At 34.1% G+C, this 24,544-nt stretch overlaps 6 protein-coding genes and 1 long non-coding RNA gene across 24 annotated transcripts; 5 read left to right on the top strand and 2 right to left on the bottom strand.

Moving 5' to 3' along the window:
- The first annotated feature begins 152 nt into the window (after window positions 1-152).
- Window positions 153-4,291, top strand: LOC128883296 (uncharacterized). 2 transcript variants are annotated; one of them, XM_054135503.1, is made up of 4 exons: window positions 153-1,167; window positions 1,283-2,910; window positions 2,957-3,083; window positions 3,139-4,291. In XM_054135503.1, exons 1-4 carry the CDS (start codon window positions 1,122-1,124, stop codon window positions 3,159-3,161), a joined length of 1,824 nt encoding a protein of 607 aa, XP_053991478.1. In that variant the 5' UTR covers window positions 153-1,121; the 3' UTR covers window positions 3,162-4,291. The 2 variants fall into 2 exon arrangements, with proteins under 2 accessions (XP_053991478.1, XP_053991479.1); XM_054135504.1 differs by having other exon boundaries at window positions 162-1,019; window positions 1,081-2,910.
- On the bottom strand, window positions 4,247-11,424 carry LOC128883290 (uncharacterized). Of its 7 annotated transcripts, none has more exons than XM_054135488.1 (21): window positions 10,191-11,424; window positions 10,054-10,130; window positions 9,967-10,000; window positions 9,741-9,919; window positions 9,554-9,680; window positions 9,445-9,476; window positions 9,320-9,381; window positions 9,221-9,260; window positions 9,009-9,173; window positions 8,831-8,936; window positions 8,618-8,676; window positions 8,484-8,547; window positions 8,305-8,424; window positions 8,192-8,260; window positions 5,367-8,129; window positions 5,192-5,305; window positions 5,043-5,123; window positions 4,873-4,968; window positions 4,682-4,815; window positions 4,581-4,628; window positions 4,247-4,523 (listed from the first exon to the last, which is right to left on the bottom strand). In XM_054135488.1, exons 1-21 carry the CDS (start codon window positions 11,257-11,259, stop codon window positions 4,413-4,415), a joined length of 5,550 nt encoding a protein of 1,849 aa, XP_053991463.1. In that variant the 5' UTR covers window positions 11,260-11,424; the 3' UTR covers window positions 4,247-4,412. The 7 variants fall into 7 exon arrangements, with proteins under 7 accessions (XP_053991463.1, XP_053991464.1, XP_053991461.1 ...); XM_054135489.1 differs by having other exon boundaries at window positions 4,247-4,628; window positions 5,192-5,225; window positions 5,283-5,305; XM_054135486.1 differs by having other exon boundaries at window positions 4,247-4,628; window positions 5,367-5,546; window positions 5,598-8,129.
- LOC128883299 (uncharacterized) lies at window positions 4,982-5,501 on the top strand. Its single transcript, XR_008458841.1, has 3 exons — window positions 4,982-5,104; window positions 5,160-5,307; window positions 5,379-5,501. It is a non-coding gene; the product is annotated as an uncharacterized LOC128883299 (long non-coding RNA).
- A 223-nt stretch (window positions 11,425-11,647) lies between the features above and the next one.
- LOC128883393 (proteasome subunit alpha type-6-like) lies at window positions 11,648-13,218 on the bottom strand. Of its 3 annotated transcripts, none has more exons than XM_054135695.1 (7): window positions 13,044-13,218; window positions 12,807-12,919; window positions 12,624-12,705; window positions 12,423-12,578; window positions 12,099-12,358; window positions 11,923-11,993; window positions 11,649-11,859 (listed from the first exon to the last, which is right to left on the bottom strand). In XM_054135695.1, exons 1-7 carry the CDS (start codon window positions 13,117-13,119, stop codon window positions 11,802-11,804), a joined length of 816 nt encoding a protein of 271 aa, XP_053991670.1. In that variant the 5' UTR covers window positions 13,120-13,218; the 3' UTR covers window positions 11,649-11,801. The 3 variants fall into 3 exon arrangements, with proteins under 3 accessions (XP_053991669.1, XP_053991670.1, XP_053991671.1); XM_054135696.1 differs by having other exon boundaries at window positions 11,650-11,859; window positions 12,099-12,218; window positions 12,273-12,358; window positions 12,423-12,705; XM_054135694.1 differs by having other exon boundaries at window positions 11,648-11,859; window positions 12,423-12,705.
- Window positions 13,219-13,304: 86 nt separating this feature from the next.
- On the top strand, window positions 13,305-15,530 carry LOC128883390 (uncharacterized). The gene has a single exon (XM_054135688.1). It carries the CDS (start codon window positions 13,504-13,506, stop codon window positions 14,980-14,982), a length of 1,479 nt encoding a protein of 492 aa, XP_053991663.1. The 5' UTR covers window positions 13,305-13,503; the 3' UTR covers window positions 14,983-15,530.
- Window positions 15,531-15,667: 137 nt separating this feature from the next.
- On the top strand, window positions 15,668-17,843 carry LOC128883394 (uncharacterized). Of its 3 annotated transcripts, none has more exons than XM_054135698.1 (5): window positions 15,668-16,344; window positions 16,412-16,516; window positions 16,613-16,832; window positions 16,877-16,952; window positions 17,125-17,843. In XM_054135698.1, exons 1-5 carry the CDS (start codon window positions 16,294-16,296, stop codon window positions 17,282-17,284), a joined length of 612 nt encoding a protein of 203 aa, XP_053991673.1. In that variant the 5' UTR covers window positions 15,668-16,293; the 3' UTR covers window positions 17,285-17,843. The 3 variants fall into 3 exon arrangements, with proteins under 3 accessions (XP_053991673.1, XP_053991674.1, XP_053991672.1); XM_054135699.1 differs by having other exon boundaries at window positions 15,668-16,516; window positions 17,125-17,225; window positions 17,285-17,843; XM_054135697.1 differs by having other exon boundaries at window positions 15,668-16,516.
- Window positions 17,844-18,208: 365 nt separating this feature from the next.
- On the top strand, window positions 18,209-24,453 carry LOC128883387 (uncharacterized). 7 transcript variants are annotated; one of them, XM_054135684.1, is made up of 17 exons: window positions 18,209-20,538; window positions 20,736-20,780; window positions 20,844-20,964; window positions 21,031-21,165; window positions 21,252-21,579; window positions 21,648-21,782; window positions 21,841-21,935; window positions 22,004-22,214; window positions 22,278-22,529; window positions 22,617-22,756; window positions 22,808-22,935; window positions 22,998-23,154; window positions 23,208-23,697; window positions 23,762-23,871; window positions 23,921-23,997; window positions 24,054-24,134; window positions 24,189-24,453. In XM_054135684.1, the coding sequence occupies exons 3-17, from the start codon at window positions 20,863-20,865 to the stop codon at window positions 24,304-24,306; spliced, it is 2,559 nt and encodes an 852-aa protein (XP_053991659.1). In that variant the 5' UTR covers window positions 18,209-20,538; window positions 20,736-20,780; window positions 20,844-20,862; the 3' UTR covers window positions 24,307-24,453. The 7 variants fall into 7 exon arrangements, with proteins under 7 accessions (XP_053991659.1, XP_053991658.1, XP_053991655.1 ...); XM_054135683.1 differs by having other exon boundaries at window positions 20,841-20,964; XM_054135680.1 differs by having other exon boundaries at window positions 18,209-20,780.
- Window positions 24,454-24,544: the final 91 nt, after the last annotated feature.

Below are 24,544 nucleotides of genomic sequence, written 5' to 3'. Positions count from 1 at the left end.
CATGGGTCTGGAATCCTGACATGAGGATAGGTTTCCTCTTCTTGCATAAAGTCAAAAGTGTCAATACAACTGATTTAAAAAGTTCAAGGCCAAGTATGTGAATAAGCATGAATAGGCTTTTGTGTTGAAATTGTCAATGTCTTACTGACTTTAAAAGGTTAAGCTAAAGTTATTTTTATAGTTCCTCAAATGGCGCTGTCAAGTCGAATCAGCATGCACGGCTTTTTTTGTTGGTTGATTCCATTTCTCTTTAGTCCACTGTTTTTTTTTTTGAATCCGTCTTTAAACGGGGGAATCACGCAACATGGGTTTAAAAAGAAGAGGATTTTTTTAATAAAAAATGTTTTGTTTCTTAAAAAAAGAAAATGACTTGATGGATGGAAATAATGTAGGGTAACGAACCGTTCCACTAGAAATCTATTCAATGGATTGATGATAAGAATTCCAAAAGCCCACTTTAAAGGATTAAAAATTACAATACACTTAGCAACATGATTTGTGGAGGCAATGGTATGAATGAAAACCGCGGCCGTGCATGGTTACGAGTCGCTTAACGCGTTTCAAATAAAAGCAAAACGGTTGAATAGATAAGTTTCGCAGTTGACTAGTAAATTACCAATAGCACGTATTATCTTTTTTAGTGCAAAACCAATGTAAAAGTAGAGGACTGGTAGCCAAAAGTAAGGCTTTGTTTGGTTGCGTCTCTCAAAAACGTGTAAAGCATTGCAATAATTTTTTTTTATTCATTTGTTAAATGCTATGAAAAATAACAGCTCATACAAAATAACCACGCCTTGCCGAACAACAGGTCATGGGATAATCTTTTACTTTGCGCATCTTAACAGCGGGCTGATTTTCATCCAATGCGCATTCATAAAAAGAATAGTATTTGGGGTCAGTCATGATGAATATCGAATTTTTACATTGACGCATAAATATGTCTTGTTCGCCTTAATTAAAAACATGAAAGTATGACAAAAAGAAGCTAAACATTTTGTATCGAAACACTTTTATTAAAGGTCAGTACGTAGGAGAGGTTGACATTTTTGTGCAGGTGTTCAAGTTGGTTGATATATGCAGAATACTAAGAGCGACAGAACACAATTTTTTGATTACTTTACATGCAGTCACTGTTTTCTGGCATGTTTTTTTTTTTTATGGTACAAGGTATAAGAAACCTTTTAAGAACAAAGGAAATGGTTGTTTTATGAAAAGAATTGGATCCACTTGTTTTTGTTTTTTTCAATGCGACTTTTACCTCACTATTTATTTCTTTTTATAGGGTGTTTTTTCAGCACGAGTGTTTCTGAGCAAATTAAGGAATCACGTCAATCGTGCTCACTATTTGAGGATTCTTTACAATGTTTATGTTCCAACTCGTACAAGTCTGTGACATCCGTCATGCAAAGCTCGCCCACTGAGAATATGGAACAGATTTGTTCCGAAACAAAATTCTCCAGGTTACTGATGGCTTTACAGTTACCTTTACAACAAGCTCACCATTCAAACATTGTCAACAACAACGGTATAGTCAGTGCATTCAACGGCTATTACTATGACGGGATATTTAAATATGAAGGCTTAACGTATTTACTTGAATATGTTGAGATGGATCCGCCTATGAAAGTGCCTCTTAGCCTAGCCAACTTTCTAAGCTTTCCTTCCTATCAAAAAATATTAACCTTAATAAAATCGATCCAATATGAGAGAAACGGATTTGTTTCTGAATGGAGGGACTCTAAGATAGAAGAATTTGTTTTGACCATATCAACAGAAAATATTATGGACATTATATGTCAGGCCAGTCAACTAGCAGCTGAAATCGGGGATATTGGAGTGAAAATTCAATGCAAATTAAATCGTTTGTTGCAGGTTTTTCTTGTATGTGGTGGGAAAAGTGAAATCAGTTTATTTAAAGATGTAGTAACAAAGAAGGATTTGTTAAAAAGCTTATCTATTGAGATAGCTACTCAACCATATTGTCAATTTAAAGCAAACGGTGATTTTTTGATTTATCAGGAAGCTAAAAATCAAAGTGTTTTTTTTTCTCTTGAGGATTTAAATGTTTCAAAAACAAATCCTCTACCTGCCATCATTCCCGATACTATTATAGAAAAAGAGAGATTTTCTTATTTACTTTTATTTACAGCGGCACGTAAATCAGGTACCTTTACACTGACGTCTTCTCCTCGAAACGATGCTGTTTCGGAACCTGTATGCGATTTTATTCCAGGATGGAAAATGGAATTTATTGTTTTTGTTCGTGAAGAAGGTTTTTATTCAAGTGTTACCAATGTGTCATACATAAAGGATAATAGAATACCACAGCTATTTGTTTCACGATTTATCAAAAAAAACACAACTTCTATCGACAACACTTGTGATATTCTTATTGTTTCCCGTCCTACTGTTACCAGGCAAGAATGGTACAATAATTTCGTTACCACTTTGACTCCTTTTCTACCCAATACTCATCCTGAATTGATGGCTCATAGTGGATTTGTAAAAGTAGCAAAGGCTGTTGATGACCAACTTTTCAGCTATATAACTCAGCTTTTTCAAAAGGAATGTTCTTCAATAAATGCCCATTTTACAGGCCACTCTCTTGGTGCTGCAACAGGACAGATCTTAGCTCTTTTATTAAGGGAAAGAATGCATCCCAAAGAAGTCAAAATAGATGGTGTATTTTTTGCTCCTCCTAACGTTTTTAATAAAGAAGCAGCTGAGTATTATGCCACTGTTATCAATTCCCGTATTATTACACATCCACGCGATCCTGTTACTATGATGCCTTGTGATGATCAGTGCCTACCAAAAGGGTATCCTTCTTGCCCATCATTTGACAAAAATCAAGAAAAATTTGATCGTACTCTTCGAAATGTTTTTCATAAGACTCCTGGTCGTTATTCGGTACGTTAAAAACGCATTCATTTGTATAACATTCACATCACTTTAGATTCCCTATAAAAGTCAAAGAGAGTCCATTTTAACGTTTGAACATGTATCTCAAACATTGCATAGCAATACTAAATTTATGAAAAAGTTTCACATTGATTCGTACTATCAATGGGTTGAGAATGTTTGTAAGTTATTTCTAATTCATTTTCTCCTCAAGTAGCGTTTTTTCTCATTGTATAGGTATCAAAGAAAATTTCACTTGATAACCTGTTAAAAAAAAGGCTCAATGTAGCATTCGTTAAATGACAACGGTTTTTTATTTTCATTTTAAAATCACGTATCGCTTAATCAAAACATTCATTCAACAAGCAACAAAAGTAATGCGACAATTCATTTAGACAATTTTTATTCTTCAAAGTAATACATTCATTTTAGTAAAAAAACGATACTATATTTAATGTGTCTTTCCCTTTCATAACAAAAAACAATGTATTTTTTTTTTTTTAAATAAAAACATTTTATAAAATATTTTTTTAATTATAAAAAAAAAATTCATGTTTTCCTTGACTACAAAATAACAGTCTTTTACGTTTTTGTATTGATTTAAATCAAGACTTTTGTTTTCCTTTCTGTTATCCATCTGCAACTAAACATCTTTTCCACCACAAATTCAGTGTTCCTTTTGAAGGGTAACCGATTTACCTTTATCCATCTGTTCCACTCTATTTTTAGGGTGTTATTTGAAAAATAAAAACTGGAACTTTTTTGTGTCTTTCCCAAAACGCCGAGAATCCCCAATACTCCTCCATTAATGCTTCGCGTATTGTACGACCAATAAAAAGAGGTTACATAAAGTTGACTAGGAAGTTCATTCATCTTTTTACGTCAAGCATTTTCATCAGCCTTTCATCCGTAAGCACTTCACAAGGGCTCGATCCTTGTTCCCTCAGCAACAAGTTAAAAAGGCGCACTGTGATCTCTGCCAAAATGTCGCTTGCGGAAGCCATCTCGATTTTTATGCGAACCCTTTAAAAAAATTGTGTGGAACAAATTTTTTGTTGCATTTCCTTTATTGTTTCAAGTCATCTCCATTAACGGTTTATTTAAATTAGTTTTTTATATCCATTCCAAAAGAATCGACGCGAACAAACACATTTTTGTTCAACCATTGTAGAGAACATTTATGGGCTACTGTAATTTTTGAAACAATTATCTTTTACATTCAGTAGTTCTCTTTTAAGCTTTTGTAAGAAAAAAATAATTCTTTTGCTTCTTTTTTGTGATAAAAAACAATCATGCTACACTTTAAACAAATCAAACACGCCATTCTTACACTGCATTAATTGAATAGCAAAAACATGAAACCTTTTTCAATGTTCCCATTAAACAGTCTTTCGAATGAATTGTGAAAACGAATCAAAACAAGTGGTACAGTCTATATACATAACACACCTTTTTATTTTCATCAAAAAACAAAAAAAAATTCCTTTTATCTTCTTCTGGTCTTCCAGAAATCACCTTTTGTGAAACTTGTTTTTTTCAAAACGCGATATTTTGGGATGGACTTTTAAAATTATTTTCGGGTGGCATAGAGACTGTATAGTTTTTACGTTAAGTGCATGAGTCTTGTTTTTATAAAAACCATCACTTGTCGTATATTTCACCTGTGTCAACTCACTCACTTGTTCCTTTTCGTTAATTGTCAAGTTGTTCACACAATTCAATAAGACCTAAAATAATGCTAATAAATACGACACTTGAAAAAAAAAAAATGACTTTATACACTACTATTAGGCGAAACCTTGGGTGCTACTTTTCCTTTTGGTAAAGAACATTTCGGTCGAACGTCGTTTAGTGAACTAGGTAAACTATGGTCATACTTCATTTCGTTTGGATAATCACTGTTGCGTACAGAAGCTGACAAACACACGTTTTTTTCATTGGTTAGAACTCATTTGTCATGCCGTGCCTTACTTGGTTGCACTGTACCATCTGTTTTCAGAGGTATGTCCGTTTGGTGACTCTTATGTGAAACACAGTTATCATCCTTAGTCGAAGATGCACTGCAACCTGTTATCATTTTTTTTTTGGTGTTATAAAATTGTTTCACATGAAAGAAAAAAAAAACACTCTTGCCGCCTTACTATTTGAATTTTCAATGTCGCCACTGTTGGTTTCCAAATGATTCATAAAGTCTTTCAATGAGGTGCGCGACTTTTGACATTCTACGCATTAAGTGAAATAAAATAAGTCACTTGTAGAAACACTACGCAAATGTGAATCATCAGCTTACGAGAATGACTGGAAATAGAAGTTCTCTTGTGAAACTGAGGGTTTGAAACGAGGTTGTGTTTACCTGAGTTAAGGAGTGCAACTTGACGTACTACTTGAGTAGGCTTGAATGCGTCTGTAAGATAAATAAGTGCAAAAAAATCTATTCATGTTAATCAATGACTTCAAAAAGTTACTTTGCATTGTAGGATTCATTACGGGTAGTTTTAAAGCACAAAATTTGTGTGAAGGAATTTGCGTTGATGTCGTACAGTTTGTGTTGAAGGAAATATTTTTTTGAGGAAGACATACTACCGTGGATTTTATCTGAGCTTTTTGTTTGAAAATTTTTGGCTTTAGTAAAACAAAACTCGTGTCTTGATAAAAAAACAAGTGTATATCAAGGGAGTGTTGATTGTGCTGCTTACCCTTATTATTACTTTTACCTACATTAGAGTATTTTTTCGTATAACTATAAAGTTGGTTCTGATGCCGATCAATACAATTGAAAACCTTAGGCTTTGATTTCTTAGGTGAAATGACGTCGTTTGAATCGGGTCGAATTTGTTTCATGCTAAAGCTTTCAAACTGGAAAGCATCCCCCGTTATCGTTTTTAGAATGGGTGGACTTATAGAAATAACACTTGTGAATTGGTTTTTTGTGGAAATTACATTTGGTCGAATTGCTTTTTTAAAATAGTCTAAAGCATCATGTTTAATTTTTATTTTGATCAAAGTATTATTTTCAAATCTGTCCCTATTTTTTTTTTTGTAGTGTACCAAAACTTTGTTAGTTGAAAAATTGGTATTGGTAGGAATAATTTTTTTCTTTAAAAAGATTGTAGGTAAATGTTGAGGTACAATCCAAGCGTTAAATGTTTTGAGTGGCGTCAGTTTAGTTGGGAACCTGGGCCATTCAACTTGAGGCGTGGAAGAAAACGTGTGAGGAGTTTTAGAACTTTTTACCAAATATGTTTCTTTATACAATTGGATGGCGAACGGGTTGAAACCTAGTGAGACCATTTTGGAAGGTAAAAAAGGAGGTTCACGTTGGTGTGAAGAAAGAAGCTTAGCGACATTCAATGAACCAATTTTGATTGAATTGGTTAATCGTTTAGAAGTTTTTTTAATGAAAAAAGGTTTAATAAAGCCGTTTGTTAAATGACACTCAGGTGAAATAGGGTCCGAGTAACAAGCGAGTGTACGTGAGACTTGTGGGTGATGTTTGTTAAAGTCAACATGTTTGTACCTAAAATGATAATTAGAAGATTTCTTTCTAGTCAATTGTAATTGTTGTGAGTCGTGTGCTGGCAATGCATGAAAACCTTGATTTTCTTTACAAAAAGAATATATCCGTAAATTTTTGGGAATTCTGGGACTTTCGTCAGTATTCCAAAGAGCGTGTGTTGTTTTCGAGCGATAAAGAACCGATTCGAGAGATAAAGGTTGCGTGAGTTTCTTAGTATGTTTTCTTTTATAATCCATTAACGGTTTTGATGAACTTGAAATAAGTGATGCAAGTTGAAAGTGACACATACTTGAGTCATTCTTGAAAGCAATATACCGTTTATTTGACTGTTGTTGGATCACATGAGCTGAACGGTTTCTTTGAGATTTCTTTTTAGAAACATTACTCGTCCCATTTACTTTTCCCTGAACTACAAGACTTGATACTTTTCGTAAAGGTTTCTTTTGAAAAGAGTGAGGTGCAAGAAATGATGTTTTAAAACTTGAGGTGAGTAACGAAAATGAAAGAGGCGTGACTCCATTTGTTGGTGTACACAAAGTAGAGGTTGAGAAAATATTCTTTTTATCTTTTTCAGGTAACTGTTGATGAAGAGTTGTAGAAAAGTAAGGCAGAACAGAAGCATCATTGTCAATCGATTGAACAGAAGGTGAAGAAAATGTGCATAAAACATTTGTCACGGGAAGTATTTTGGAAAAAGCGTAAGCTGGTACAATGAAAGAGTGTATGCCGTAGTTGGTTTCGGAAGAACACTGAGACAAGGATTTCTTTTTGAAATCTTGTTGCAAAGGAAATGGTGAGGAATGACGACTCTTAATAGATTTGAACCGAGCCACTTGTTGACAGCTAATGGCGTCTGTTTTTTTGTCTTTCCCTGCTGTATTCAAACGAGAGTGACACAAAAAGGGAAGCACCGATTCGAAAGGTAGACTTGAACGGCTTAAAGAAATGTTGTGTTTTCCGTTTAAAGAGGGTCGTATGAAGTTTTTAGTGAATTGTTTTGTTACTTTGTTAATGATAATGATGCTAGAATCGTTCATGTTCGCATCATTTTTCGTTACCGGTACTCTTTTTGTTAAAAGTCGTGAAGGAAAGCTTAAAAAAGACTGGGTTTTTTTGTTAGCCAACATAAATTGAGAGGTTTCAGTGCTCTCGTTATGATGAATGTTCTTTTCCCAAAACAAAACCACATTTTTTGAAGGTAAGTGTACCGAAGGGGTTACATTTTTATAACTGAGACAACAAGACTGGGACGCGACTGTTCGAGCGTTCCTTTCATGATGCTGAGACGCATATGAACATAAAATGCTATTTGAAACCTGCAAGACATTTTCAAGTTTTGTGTTTTGTAAATGTTTGTCATGACGTGAATCTTTATTCATAAGAAAAGGCTGGGTTTCTGAAATTTGGTGTCCCCAAATAGTATTCAAAAGATAATCTTGTGACGCTGCGCCCATTTTCTGGACGCTTTTTCGAATGGTTCCTGTGGTAGTGTGTAAAGAAGAGTTTTTAAAGACGCATTGCAAAGACTGGGCTGCATGTTTTTTCAAAGACAATGTAGTACAAGGTGGTCGACTTATGTTTCGTGAAGAGTTATTCAAATCACTAGTTGATTTGATGATGTTCTTATTCAAGCAACAAAAAGTTGTGAAATTTTTTAAATTGTTTTCTTCCGTGTCCAAACCATTACAGGATGACGTGGTAAACGGCTTATCTAAATCATGTCAGACATATGATGGTTGAAACGCCAACCTATGTCACTATCGTTCTAGTTACGTTCAACCTCTAAAGATGAGTGTACATGGTTCAAAGGGCTGTCTGAATCCACTGCTTGTTGTACTGTTCCTGAGAACATCCGGTTAAGTAGCATTATGTAGCACAGAATTTACCCGATTCTCGGCTAGTATTTGTAAGATCATTTCCGCTTCGATCAATGGAACAATGGCTAGAAGACTGATGACTGTAAGACTCCACATCACTGATTTGATCTTCCATTCTATCATTGGTTTCTTGAAAAGTTCATCAGAAATTTTTATAATAGTAGGTTCATGAACAAAAATCTTTTTACCTTGATCCGCAAACACTTGAGAACTGCTGATAGAACCTTCCTGATACGATGCTAGAGTTTCATTCTAAAACACAAAAAAAAAACAGTATCACACAAACTTTTTTCTTCCTTTTGTAATACTTTATCAAACATACTGTGGTCACGTTAGAGGAGTCACGCGTATTGTTCTGCTGCAGAGACATATGCGGTCGACCTGCCATATTCACAAACAGTGAAAGGTTGAAGCATGAGCAAGATTAAAATGCGTTTCTTTCTATTTGAATGCTTCTTTTAAAAAAAAGAAACGGTTCCGTTTCTTTTTTTATTGTGTCCAACCGTTGTTTTGTTTTAACCACTAAAATACAAACCTTCAAAAGTCTCTTCGTAGGACGGATCGCTCGAACAAGTGCGTGACATTTCAGCAATGTTAAAAGAGGCGGGGTTCTCGAATGGTTTGAGATGAAGTGTGAGAGTCTAAGGGTACAATTTAAGTGGTTATTTATGTTGGTAATTTGAAACAAAGGGGTTGATTTTCTACTACTTCACCTGAAGATCGAGTTGAAATGTATTTTCCTCAGGGAGTGTTAATTGTAAGGGGTCTTCGTCCATTAAAAAACAGCCCTGCGAAGACACTTTGGTAGCATATAACTGAATATTGGAGCATCCCTGGGTATAAAATGTGGCATAACGGCTTCCACTTTTTAATACTAACTACAACATATCGTCGCCATTCAAAGGCACAATGTTTTTGAACGTACTTTTACATTGTGACATTCCAATAAGTAGATACATGAGCAACTAGAAAAGAACCAAAAATGTTGTAGGATTAAAAAATACACAAAATGTGGTAAGCGTACTAGCCCTCGATTGTTAAAGCCATGTCAGAAGAATGCTTAAGGTGCAGTGAATTCAAAATATCCTATCAAGGAACGTAGGCATAATCATGTCCCTACACCATTAACCTCAATGGAACCCACATTACCTGGATTGTAGCGTCAGCAGTAATACAGGACTCTATAAAGTAAAAAGACACAGTAAGACAGAAATTACAGACAGTTACAAAAAAAAAAATAGTGCATCAATGGCTCTACCAAAAACAAAATATTCTACACATGTTGACGCCATGACTGTGATGTTAGAACAGCGTAGTGCATAGGCATAGTGTATGTTATTCGGTAGATTGAACACCTTTTTTGTGGAGGTTTCATGACAATCATGCTATTGAATGAAAAGGAAAGGTTGTCTAGTCGTTTTTTTTTAACGTCAATAATGACTTACAAGACACCAAGTTTTCAAATCAAGGTTGATATTGGGTTCCGTTTGTGGAATGGCACGATTCGAAGTATCAAACATTGAATAAAATGAATCTAGTATGGAAAGAGGCACCGGAGCGTCATGAAGAATGGATTCTTTTGAATTAAAAGTCAAGCGAGAAGATCTTCTTGGATGAAAAGAATCTAAATTAAAAAAATAAAAGGACCCATTCAAAAAGTTGGGTACTTGCCTGAATTGGTAGAAAAGGATTGAACTAAAGGCGTCTAAAACCAATCACTAACCATTAACACGCGTGCATTGGCTAAAAAGCACGCACCTGTTTTTTGCTCACCCAGTCAGCACTCGCATAAGTTTCCTTTGTTTCATGTTTGAGATTCTTTAAAGTATGATAGTCTACATGAAAGTAACACTTTCGTATAAGGGGAATGGTAGGTAACAAGGCGGAAGCCTCACCTAGTCCGTGACTTGAAGAACAACTCCAAGGCGGGGAACTTGAAATTAAGGAAAAAACGTCCGTTTTATCACACGTCTTGTCGTTTTCAAAAGGTTTATCAAACATGCAATGGTTTGGCCCATAAAAGATTTCTTCTTTTTCTTTTAATGGAGAAGAAGAAAAAGTATTCATGGTATTTTCCCTAGAATAAACTAAAGGATAAGACTCTTCTGTAACGACTGTTGGAGTGTTGTCCCTTTCCTGTATGCGTAAAGGGGAAGCGTCTTTTGAATGTCGAGAGTTGCTTTGGGACACCCCAACGCTCTCGCCCGTTCGAGCTTCCGGTATTTCTCCATAAGTGCTGCTTAAACACGACATAGTTTTCCATTTTTCTTCTACTGTCAGTGTAGAAGAATGCATGGTAGGAATTGATTCTTGACGACAATCATTGATTTTTTTTTTTGAAATAAAAAAATTTTCCTGGTTTGTTTGAGGTACTATAGCAGAAAGGCCTTCTGTATGGTTGAGAATAACGCACACCTTATGTAACTCTCGTGCACTAGGCTCTGATTTGGGGTTACTTAAGGGATTGGAGAAATGGACGATTTGTTTAGTGTTATAGCTGTGCATATGCCCTAAAATATTTCGGTTTTTACTCAAATGCTCTTGTAACAGGTTTTCTAAAATACAAGCGCTCACTGAATCGATTAATTTTTCCAGGTAGTGAATTTCGCAAGCATGTTGAAAAGAAGAAAACGTTCTTATATAATTGCTCCACAACTGGTTATAAAATTCTTCACTGCGCTGCTTGTCATAGGCTAAACGTACTAGGGCTTCAATTAATAATAATTGTAATTTGTTATCGAAATCCGTTAAAACAATGTGTTTGTTTTGAAACCCTGCAATAGTCCTAGTTTGACGACTTTTCCATGGATGACAGTTGCCTTGATGGTTTGTTTCTTTCTTGTCACATGTTTTCAATGGTGCATCCTCTTTTTCACCTTGATTAATACTACAAGCTTTGTTCGAGCAAGAACATACACAAATGCAAAAGTGACCACGCAAGCGTGATTGATTCCATGAAGACATTTTCAAATAGTCTTTTCACATAAATCAAACGGGTTCATAAATAAGATGAAATTAGACAAGTTTAGTAAACCCAAAAAACAGTACAAATCTAAACCTTAAAGCTAGTGATCTTTAATTGCGCAAAAACTATGATCAAAAAGTCAAGGAATTCACAATAGGCAAAATAGATTCTTTAAAAAAATGGAAAACCTGAAATCTGTCCACACTTTTTAACTTTTCAAAATTCTTAAAGTGTAGCCTCACATAACACTCACAAAAAAAATTCATAAATGTAACGGTGTTTATTAGAAAAGAAATAACGGTACCATGTTTAAACAAAACGTCATTCCTTTTGTTATTTTTCTTAAAAGTAATTTAAAGAGTTTTATTGTATAGCATGCCCTTCAACAATTATAAAAAATTAACCATTCAATTATTTTTTTCTGTGGTATTGTTATATGAATATTTTTTTGTTTTTTTATAACCGACAATTTCAATTCTTTTACATTAAAGAAATACTATGGTTCACACGTTTTTGTTACAGTTGTCATTCACATAAAAAATTAATCTCGTTCTGCTATACTGTTCAAATACTGTTCGACTGTTCCTTCGTCTAAACGTCTAAAAAAAAAATTAGCAAAACATTACGATAAATATGTCTCGAAAAAAAAAATAATAGTTGACCTGAAACGCGTATCACTAACAGAAACAACTCCAACTTCGATATCAGATGCTTTAAATTCCATTGAAAGAGTCTAATTCATTCAAAAAAAAAAGACGGTGGCATAGAAAATCAATCGATATGATGAGGTAACAAAACAAGTAACATAATACAGTTTTTTTCATACACAAAAACTCACTGATTGAAGTGTAGCAATAGCTTCTTCAACAACTTCCTTTTCTGTTTTAAGTTGTTTATTACGAAGAAGTTTTTCTAACAGATTTGTTGCTTCTTGTTCTTTACTTCCAGCAGCACAAGCCTTCAAAATAAGTAACATAACAAAATTTTTTCTTTTTGTGTCAATCATTCTCACGTGATAGCCTGCAAACCAACCAGCTGGATCAAATTGATAAATAACGGGCGTATTTGTTTCTTCATCTATCGCAATGATGGTACCACCTTTTTGAGTAAAAAAAAAATACTTTGAAAAAAATTAAAAAAAAAATCATTGACAAAAACGTACAACACGCGTGAAGTCGTGCGTACGCATGTTGCGTGTAAAGCTGGTGCAAATTGGCTATTTTTTGACACAAATAATTCACTGGAATTTTATGATCCATTTTGTATTGAAAGCGAACAGCTGCATCCCTCGCTCGAAAAACGATCGAACGACAGTCGCCTAGGAACAAAAACTGTCCAGGCTTTAATGGATAAAGAAACTTACCAGCGAGACCTATCATTGCAGTGCCAATGTCATCTGTTATATTATATAAGCTGGTAATAGAAGAAACATCTAGTAAAGTGTCCTAAAAATGACGCATTACATAACAACAGATGCAAAAAAATGGGTTTTCCAATTATGTCGTAACCATTTTTTCCTTGTGGCTTATAAAAACTTGCAATGTACCTGTTGCGCTTGCCGTGAAGGTATTTTTTTTTGAACAACAACACATGCAGCTTCTGTACCCTTTATAGCAATAGCTGTAATATTACGTGATTTCACAGCACGAAACGCGTATTCTAAGAAACATATATAACAAGTCATATTAAACAATGCATTTTTATAATAAACAGTGTATGTTTTAATATAAAAAGAAACGCTATTGTTAAAATGATTGAAAAATATTTTTTGTTTGTGCCCTACCAACTTGATATAATTTCCCCTCAGGTGAAAAAATTGTTATATGACGATCATATCCTGATTGAGATCCTCTTGACATTGTTTTTAACTTTTATTTAAATGATACAAAAACTTTTTTTTTTCGTCTTAATAACACTTTTAACTACAATCAAAATAATGTAGAAATCTACCACTTTGGTTCTCCAAAAGTAAGAGACCAATAGGTCTTATCTGTTGAATGGGTCAGAAGAACAGATTGAATTCTACTGGAAACTTTAAGCTTTTATGAATGATAACGCTATGTTTATTTTAAACTCTTTTTTCCTTTTAAAATTCATTCTTATCTTTTAACATTTTCCATACAAAATTTTTTTTTTTTAACATCTCAATAAATTTCAAGACGAACTTACATGTTCCATTAAGTTCAATTCATTATTAGAATAATATCATTTAAAACTCTTAGATATTTTCTTGTTTCTTGATAATGAAGAATAATGAAAATGACAAAAATGTATCAATGGAGTTAATCGGTGAAAAAGAGAGCAATGCTTCTTTTTCAAAAAACTCATTGGACACTGTAAAAGAGACATCATTTCATGATAACTCCAAAACATTGGATTCACACAAATGGCAGGATGTTATTAACAAGTCTCTTAAAAGAACATTTGCATTTTTTTCAGGAAACGTTGGTATTAATTTTTCAAAATTGTTTTCAATTTCTCAGCCCCACGAAAAACGTCAACGTGTTTTATTAAAGTATGAGTTTAACATTTCAGATTCTAAATCTGTTTTTCCAAAAGAAACCGTGTTTGAATCCACATCTAATGTATTAGACAAAAAAGTCACAGAAGACAATTCTATTGTACCAGTATCACAAATTTCCCGAAATTCATTTAGCGTTGCTTTACCGCGTCACGTTTTTAAAAACGATGCCAATAATACTGAAAGTCATGCAAGACCTGTGGATGCATTACAGCATCTTGTAATTCGTCGTCCGCTGAAAATTCCCAAAGCAGCAAAACATTTAAAATGGGAGTTAATGAGAGTGATAGCCGGACATCAAGGTTGGGTTCGAGCCTTGTCAGTCGATCCTGAGAATCAATGGTTTGTGTCTGGAGGCAATGATCGTTTAGTTAAAATTTGGGATTTAGCAAGTGGTTCATTAAAATTATCAATGACAGGTCATATTAATACAATTCGTGCCTTACAAGTGTCTCATCGTCATCCCTATTTATTTTCCGCGGGTGAAGATCAAATGGTGAAGTGTTGGGATTTAGAATACAATAAAGTCATACGTCATTATCACGGCCATTTATCAGGCATTTATTGTATGGCACTTCATCCTTCTCTTGATATTTTAGCGACAGGTGGAAGAGATGCTGTTGTTCGTGTATGGGATATGCGAACAAAACTGGCTGTTCATGTTTTAAGTGGTCATACTGGAACTGTTATGAGTTTATGTAGTCAACGCAATGAACCTCAATTTATTTCAGGATCATTAGATAAAATGATTCGATGTTGGGATTTAGTTTCAGGAAAAACTTCCGTTGTTTTAACGCATCATAAAAAAGGGATTCGCAGTTTAGCCATTCATCCACGCGAGTATACATTCTGCTCAGCTGCAGCTGACCATGTGAAAGTTTGGGCATGCCCTAAAGGAGATTTCGAAAGAAATTTAGAAACTGTTGGAACCATTTTAAATGGTGTTACCATTCGTGATGAAAATACATCGGGAATCGTTATAGCTGGATCCGATCAAGGACATTTGCATTTTTGGGACTGGCAATCCGGACAAAAATTTCAAACCATTGAAACTATTCCACAACCTGGTTCTTTATCTGGAGAAAAAGCGATTTATGCAGTTCAATTTGACATGTCCCAAACCCGTCTTTTAACGGCTGAATGTGATAAAACAATTAAAGTATGGAGAGAAAAAAAAGATACTCTTCTTGAAGACAATTAAAGCACTTTTATTTTTTAACAAAAGTATTGTTTCAAATAGAAAGACGAAGAACACGTAAAAAACAAGTTGTTACCTTCTCTTCCTTTAACAATTTTATTTTTTTTCCCGTAAACCAGCATTGTCCAGGACTCCATTTTATTTCTTTCCATTAACACCACTGATATGGAAAAGACCGATTAATAGTTTTATAAGAATCAATTGTTCACTCTTCTTCTTTATGGCGAAATTACAAAACCCTGGTGGTTGGAATTTGTAAAATGAACCAATAGGCAGACTCCACACATAAAGATCATTCTTTTCCTACCATGTTTTTTCTTATCGTTGATTCAAGACGAAAAAAAAAAAAACCCATATCTTACTGCCTTTTTTGCTTTATATAAAAGGAACAATAAAAAGATTGACGCGAACATGTTTTTTTTAATAATATCTTTCCTGTTTATTATTGAGTTAAACGCATTCTTTAGTCACGTTTTAAAAAATTTTTTTAACGTACCATGTTGTGTGAATAAAAAAAAAACATTAATTTTTCGTAGTGTTGTCACTTTTAATTCTGCATTGACTCAAATCCAGTAGCTACTTGAAATGAACGGAACATTGGTAGCGATTTACTTTTGTTGTGATGACGAAAAAAACAAGGCTACCCTGGATAAACTTTTAAGCACAAGGATTCAGACTTTATGGTAACACAATTTTTTTACTACTAGTAAAACATTCTTCTCGTTTTAAAACAATCGCCCTACAAGTAACATAAAGAAAAAGGAGTACCACTAGTAACAAAAATAATTTGATCGGTGATCATTCTTTCAAACTTCCATATGACTCGTGAATAAAAAAACTTTTTTCTTCGCTTTTATAATGAATGTCTTTATTGCTATCAGCTACAATATTTTTTTTATTAGAAAGATAATTTATTGGACATTCATAAAATGTCCAATAAATTATCTTTATGAATTGAAATGTATCAATTCATATCACCATTTTGATACATTGAGATTTTGTTTTTTCCTTTTAAAAGAATGCGACAAAAAGGGCGTTTAAGAAAAAGAGTATCTTTCAATTGCGTATTGTTGACTCTTGTAAAAGATCAGACAAAATACACTCTACAAGAAAAACAATAAAAAAACGACTCTAAGTTGATTCATACAGAGACACAAAAGTTTTAAAAAAAAATTCTACACAATTGTGCGCAGAAATCATTTGGTACTCTATGTTACCCTTTGAGTAGTCTTAACGGGTGGTGCAGAAAGCGGAAGCAGAAGGGTGACGGTTTAGTGAACAGTCAAGAAGCGCTTTTTTTTCTTCCTTCTTATAATGTATACGGCATCGGAATTGAATCTGTTCATGGAAGAAGCTTTAAAAGAAGTAGACTTTTTTGATGAAGTTGAAACACAGTTCCCTTGAGCAGAATTTGTGTGTGTTCTGTTTCAAGGCAAAGATTGGTCTTCAAATGGGTGAAGTTCCCGTCGGCTGCGTGTTAGTCTACCGTCAAGGTATTGTAGCACGTCGACATAATCGCTGTAACTTTCTCTGTAATGTAAGTATTTTAATGTTATGAAAAAAGTAGTTGGAATTTTTTGACCACTATACTAAGTTTTTTTAAAGTCGAATATTTTTCCTAATAACCATTTAGGCAGCGAGGCATTGTGAATTAGAAGTCATTGATGATTTTTTTGAAACACAACAAGATTCCTTATGTCCTTTGGAATCTACTCACCATGAAACAACAAGCGTTCCGCAAAACTATGTACCTCCATTTGTCAATTCAAAGAAAATCCAAATGCTACAAGATTGTGATCTCTTTGTCACCTGTGAGCCGTGCATCATGTGCGCTGTAGCTCTTCGATTTTTACGTAAGCCTCAACTTTATTGCTTGTCAACCTTATCTTAAAATTAGGCATTCGTCACGTCTATTTTGGATGCAACAATGAGCATTTCGGAGGTTGTGGATCTGTTATCTCTGTCTCTAACCAGTAAGATTTGGTCTTAAAATTTTTTTTTTCAAAGTTCATGAGGTACTCACTCACACTTGTTACTACAAAACCAAATGTGTGAAGCGTGAAGGAATACCAGTCATGTATCGAGCTATGTAGTCCCTCGCTTTTTTAAAGTGCAATTTTTGTCACTACATTTTATGGCTGATAGGTTACTAAAAGAGTTACCAATCCTACCTATTACAAGTGGAATTTTAGCTCACAAGGCTGTTGAGTACCTTCAGCTTTTCTATGCTATTGGAAACCCTAATGGTACGCAGTCAGAACTTTATATGAAAACATTTCGGTATGCTTTGAATGTTGTTTTTTAGCTCCCAGTGAGAAAAGACAACGCCCTGTGACGAGCCACGGCGTGTAAAATTTTACCTTTGTATTTGTGAGACCCCTTCACGTTCCATAACAAAAAAAAAATAGCATAGGCCAAAACTTCTTCCTATTTTATCTTGACTACTACAATATTTTATTCAATCAACTACTTATTACCCGTTTCATAAACAAACACTTACATTCAAATTTCACAGCCTGTACATTGACAAAAAATCATCATCTTTTTTTTTTACTGTTTTCTTCTATACCATTACTTCTTTCTTCAAAGCTTCCAGACAAATTTTACATTAATGACATCTCTTTCGCTCTACTCCTCAATCAGAAACGATGCTCTTCATAAACAAAAACTGTAAAATCTAGCCTGAGTCACACATTAAAAGTTATTTGAACAGAAAACATTTTCACAAAATACAAGTGTCATATTTCATTCGTGTTCTATTCCAATTTTAAATTTTGTTTTCTAATAACAAGCTGAAATAAGTTATTCGCACTATGTTTCCTGCACCACATGGTATGACGCGACGTTTTTTTTTCCTTCTTAAAAACATACTGAAAAAATAGAACCAAAAAGCAGTGTCATGACATTTTTAACACTGACGCTATAATTGACCTTACAGTAGTACCCTTGCGAAATCCAAAGAAGATATTATGAAAATCACATTTGAATCCCTTGTGTCGATGAAACACTGTTAAAAAAAATCTATAACCATTCCTACTTGTTTCTTAAAGAGAATCGGAAATCATAATTCCGTTAACGCATAAGAAGGAAACAATAACAAGTCGTTGTACTTTTTTTTTCTTTTATAATACATATAATCCCCGTTTTTTTTTTAAAGATCAAAGGATAACCACACACAAGTGTCCCTCCAAAAATTGACCTGTTTTTTAATACCAAAATACTACTCTTCACGGAAATTTTTTACCACAGTGGAGTGTGCAGTGATTTACGGTGACGAATATGCAGCAAGTGGGCCCAATAATAACACACTTTTTGACTCTTTATCTGCGTGGTTACCTTCACTCTTCAAAAACATATTTATTAGGGAAAAAATAACAATAGTATGATTATCGAGTTCCCACCCCCTTCCGATTTGACTTTGTTTTATTAACACAAGAGAAACAATTTTGATACATTCATGTGAACCGTCCATCAGCTCATGAATCGCGTCTTTCTATTTGCTTAGTTTTATAACATTGATTCACTGCATCTACAAGTGTGCAGGAATATCACAAACAAGTTACTTACTCGCTCAATCAAGCTAAGTATCTAGTCGGGTTGTTTTGTAATAATAAGAAAGGTTAGTTGAAGTAAGGCGAATTCTAAAATAATCCTTGTCATGTTTTTCCTAACAAAAAAAAAAACATCACTTCTCTTTTCTTTTCTCCTTCTAGCATATTAGGAAACACTTTTCCCTTTATAATATTCTTTTTTTTATGACCTTCAACGACACACTACTCCCACTCTTGAACGGCGTAAAATTTTTTTCATCGTGTAGCCTTCAGCCATCACCTTCCACCTTGACGACTTGAATAGTCTTCCTAGAAAGTTCAACGGCACTCACCCATTCAATGGTATGAATCTTATTAAAGTGTTTTTCAACTAAAACAACATTTTTTTCTGTTTTACTTTGATGAACTTTCTATTCAATGCTAATTTTTTTTTTGGTGAATAAACCAATTGTTTCGCACAAAAAACGTCATTGCTACTTTTACCTTAAAGCATTCGTTAGAAAAAAAGGCTGAGTGTCCACAGATCTAGCTTTGACTTGAAATAGAAATATCTTCACGATTGGGTTTAACCCTATCTCTGCTTTTTTAGTTTTAGAGGGTTCCAACACTACATTTTCTTTCTTCTAGCAGCACCTTCTCAGAAGAAAAAAAAAACTTTGGATGTTACGAAGATCAATCGAAAAGACACAGTTTTCATATAAAATTTCAGAGGATCACAATTTTCTTGATAACCAATTTTCAACTTAAAGTACCAAGTGAATCACAACACGCGTGTGTTGTTCCAGGGCCACATGAACCTCCCAAGTCACCCCTATAGTACAATCGCTCGATCAAAACACTACCTAATTTATTGAGAGGGATGGCCCCAGGTCTTATCAAGTGGTAACTCAGTTGAGTACAATTCGTCCACAAACAAGAAAATTCTATCCTATATAAGGGCGAATCACTTGTATTTCATACAGAATTCATGAAAAACATTAGTTTAATTCAAAGAGCCCTTCTGCGTTAGCGTAGACAACTGAGAAAAATACCGACCCATCTTTAGATTGACACTCTCCCAATCACCAACTTTTTGCTTTAACTGCGTCGTACTACAAGCAACTTCTTAGGCATATCTAACAACAACTACACTTTGTCAATACAAATTCAAAAAAGATACCGTAAAACGAAAATTGTCGTCTTACGTTTTTTTTAATGCACAAGCACACAAGACTCATTAAGCTACTTTCAAATTGGATGTATTGTTTATGTGGATCCCTTGTTTTCCTTTTAATTGTCTGATGCGTTAGGGGCTTGAGAGCACACTAGTCACATTTTCACAAGCTCTTGTAAAGGTATTGCTACCATATTGTGTTTCAAGCAACAAATGCTGGTTTGGTTAAAAGACTGTAGAATATTCAAAGGCTCTAATCAATAGCGCTACTTTTTGTTTTCACGAAAAAATTAGCTCCTCGGAAGCTTGTAGAAAAACTTACAAGTAAAACATTCATAAAAGACTTTAAAAACAAAGTGAACTCTTTTTAATAACTTTTTACAATTCGTTGGGTTAAAATGTCTTTAAAGTACTGAGAAGACATAAAGAGAACAGGATTCATGAATTGTCATTCAAGAAGATTTTTTTTTTTTCCCTTCAACAATATATTAAAAATGAAGTTTTCATTTTCAGGAGAGTATAAAATTTAGGATAGATGGTGTTGACTTTTTTTTTTGTATAGTACACAAACCCTCCAAAATAGGACGAATACAACAACTGTCCCGCTTGTGCATTGAACTACTAGGACCAATTGTTACTATGACTTTTTCTGTCTTTAAAATGTTGGAATTTTTGTGTGAATTGGTCAAGGTCGGGTGTTCTGGACAATGCATTAAAACATTGTTTTAAGGACTATTAGAAAAAAATATTTTTTTTTTCTTAACCATCGGTTTTTTACCCGAAATACCCGCTTTTAAGTTTCGAATAATAATGAATGTTTTTTTGAGGTTTTTGTAAATGCGTTCTTTTCATAAAGTAATACCATTTGAGGGCACATGTTGTATTCGTTTTTGACTTTCCTTAAGGGTGTTAATTAAGTGAAATTTTTTTTAAAAGTTACACAAAGTCATAATTCCCATTGTTGACTCAAATTGTGCTCGTAACGTCATCACAAAATACCTTGGGAGCTATTTAGTTAAGATTCGTAGTGACAGTGGTGTTTTTTGTTTTAGGTGATTTTAGGTTTTTTTTTTTTTATTACTTTTTAAAAACAACCAGTTAAGCTTTTGGTTTTTTTTTCCCCGTCAATTGCAAACGGATTTTAAATGCACCTAAAGCAGACGATACAATTCAGTTGAAATGACCAGTCAAGAACAGGCGACAGCCGCTGCAGCCGCTATGGCGACTATGGCGGTGGGAGGTATTGCACCAACAGATCCACGTCTCCAACCTTTTATGCGAGTATGTTTTTCATAAAAAAAACAGAAATTAAATAACAACATCATCGGTTTCTTTTTTTTTGTATAGATTGCGAAACAAGAATGGATTGATTTACGCGTTCGCGTCCTTGTCTCTAATGGCATGTCCGAAACAGTGGCTCGACAAGAAGTTCAAAGATCGACCCCTGTCGATCAACGTTATTTTTTCGGTCCAGCTCTTATGGTAAGATAGAACTGATTTTTTTGTTTTTTGTTTTAACAAATTTTAAACAAGTATTATTGATGTTTTCTTTGGTAAATGACTTTTAGAAATATATTGCTAGTTTATCAAGTTATCAATCCAATTTAAGTGTGTCAATTCCTAAATACTCTTCAGCAAATGTTGATCCTTTGCAGCAACACTACCCACTACATACTCCTACACCTTTCACCAATGCATCTTCATTTGGTTCTTTAGTCACCTTACAAAATTCGAATAACGCTAATTCACAAAATGTCACTGGTAATGTGGCTACAACGTCTCTGAATTATACACTCGCCGAGTCCACGGAAACACCATCCAATGTTCTTAATTTATCCTCACTGCAACGTTTGCTCACAAAAACACCCAAACCACATACGGACGTAACACCAACAAGTACTTTTTTTCAATAAATAATATCATTGTTTTTTCAACTCCAATGTGACACTTTTATGATGTTTTAGAACCCAAAATAAATAATGTTTTAGCGCCTCCGAGCACATGTACAGCTAACACAAAAGGAACAAGATTTGATATACCTTTGGATACGTTTCAAACACCACCAGTGACATTTATGCAACCTAACAATACCACTACAGGTAAAGTGTGTATAATTTCTTCTTTTCACGCGCTCACAAAATGTCAATTTTTTTTTAGCGGGATTAACAAATCCTCTCCATACTTCAACAATTTTGCAACAATTAGATAAAGCACTTCAACAGTGGACGTATTGTGTTTATTCTGTACATCATGTAAGAACATGTGGTGACGCTACTGAGAAGCTCATAAGTCTGTTTGTGTTTACTGAATTTTGTTTTAGACTCCACCCGTCACAATCAATGGAAAAGCTTGGCGATCCTCTCTGTTTCAATTTGTTAACTTTTATGTAGCTTATGCAAGACAAATGGTTGTTCAGCAACAACAAGCTGAGTGTTCCATGGTGACAGACGCGGCTTTAATTTTTCCTACTTGGTTGACATCCTGCCGTTTACCTACAGTAGAACAAGTCTTAGAACCGCAAAAGTTTTTAGGTTTGTTTTTTCTCACATGAACTGTTTACAAAAAATAAAAATTTGTTTTTTTTTTTATTTTAGCTGCCGTGACCGCAACGTCTCTGGACACTTCGCACAGATTAAAGCCGCCACCACCACCATCACGTTTAAATGATTTCGTGCCACCTCCACCGTGCCCTTTAATGCAAAAAAGTGAATATGCGAATTCCGAAGATCGCCATTTAAAACAAGGACCTGAATTATCTCCAGTTTCATCTTCAAGGGGTTCGAACGATATCATGTCACCTAAACACCAATGGGGTCCCAAAGGGACTTGTAAACGGAAAAAAAAAGGTGATTATAAAATTATTGTACTGTTAACGCTATGTTTAGACATGCTTTGTGTTCAATGTCTTTTTTTCTCCATTTGCCACTCTTAAGATAAAAAACATGGCCGCTCGATTTGTACAGTGTCTCGAGGTTCATCATCTATGAAAGAGTCAAATGATTCTTCTTTAGATGAATCACCTAAATGTCTTACAGTTGCTGTTAATAATGATGTGAGAAGAAAACAACCCCAGGTAGGAGAATTTTTTTTTTTTTTATTCACGGTTTTTCTTTTATAAAAAAAGGTTTTAAATTCACAGTGTTCAAGTCAGTATATGAAAGATTTTCCTGATATTCTAAATGAGGAGACTTTGTCTCTTCATGCAACAGTTGGGAAGGAAAAAAAGCACAAAAAAGGGTTTCATGGGAAAAAGTAAAACCTTTTTTTCTTTTTTAAAAAAGATTTGCCAAATGATTATCTTTTTCACCCTTTAGAAAATTTTTAACTGTTGAACCCACGTTACTTCAAGGGAAAGAAGCCTTATTATTTCACGCTGAGGAACATCGAAAAAGAGAAGATCGGTCTCGGCGTTTTTTTGCTACTGGTTTCAACGGAAAGGATGCATTGGATAGTACTCAATCTTGTCAGGAGGTATGTTGTGTTTGTATGGTGTTGTGGAAGGGAGGATGTTAATTTTTATGCAGAATGTCGGAATGGTTTCGGTGGAAGGATTACGCATGATGACTTGGCAAGAAAAACTACAAATGCTAACGAGTGTTGAAAATGTTGTAGGAAAAAGTCAATTATTAGAAAAAGAATATTTACGTCTTTGTGGGCCACCCGACCCCGCACTTGTACGCCCTGAACATATTTTAAAACAATCTTTTTCGTACTGTCTTGAGAAATGGGAAAATGGACAAAATTATCGATTTATCGAAGAACAATTTCGCTCAATTCGTCAAGATCTTATGGTGCAAGGCATCAAAAATTCTTTTACTGTTCTTGTGTATGAAACCAATGCAAAAATAGCATTAAAAAATTTAGATTTAGGCCAATTCAACCAATGTCAAACACAATTGCATGAATTATATAAACAGTTATCGTTTGATATGAAGGCTAAGGAAGAATTTCTTTGTTATCGTTTACTTTATTTGACATTAACAAATATGAATCATGATCTTTTAAAATTGCTTGGTGTGTTTTTTTTATTAATTTTACAAAATTATTTTGAACGGAATTTTTTCGGGGGGTGATGCAGGTGAAATCACAGTAGAAGAAAAAAACCTACCTGGAATATTATATGCCGATTGCTGCCGCCGTGCTCTTGTGGAAGGAAATTGTCATCGATTTTTTCGCTTATTTAAAATTGTATGCTACACGCATAACTCTAACACTCAACATGCTGCTAACGCTTTAGGGTCCTTTTTTAACTTCCACATTAATCTCTATTTTCATAAACAAATTACGAATGACTTATTTAGTCATTTTGTCTCGGTAAGTATCTTTAACATTGTTGTTTGCAAGTGACTTTTTTTTTTAATTGTAAACAGAGCGCATTATGATATTTCTTTAAGCTTTTTACAAAAAGAACTCATGTTTGATTCTTTGAAAGAATGTCGTCAATTTTTACAGTAAATTAAAATAAATCCTTTGCACGAATCCTATTCTCCATTTTTTTAATGCAGAGACAATAATGCAGTGTGGAGAAATGAAGAACAAACGTCTTTAGATGCTCGAAAATCTGTATCTCACTTTGAGATATCACCTTTGCTTCAAACGCGAAAAGTAAACGCTTTAGGTTAAAAAAAAAGTATTTATTTTTTTTTAATTTGTTACTATCCACTATTACAAAATTAAATTTCAAAAGAAAAAAACATTTTTTAAAGCTTTTAATATATTGAAAACCTATTGATGTAGTTACAAAAAAGAAACTCATATTATGCTACTTAAAAAAACTATTCTTTTAAACAAGGATGCTTGAATATATAAAAGTGTATACATATTTGATTACAAAGATATTGGATGCTCTGTTGTGAGTCCA

The sequence above is a fragment of the Hylaeus volcanicus genome, unplaced genomic scaffold (assembly GCF_026283585.1).
Source record: "Hylaeus volcanicus isolate JK05 unplaced genomic scaffold, UHH_iyHylVolc1.0_haploid 12221, whole genome shotgun sequence".
Lineage (NCBI taxonomy): Eukaryota > Metazoa > Arthropoda > Insecta > Hymenoptera > Colletidae > Hylaeus > Hylaeus volcanicus.
Note: the sequence above shows the minus strand (reverse complement) of the source record. Positions and strands in the feature narration are given on the sequence as shown.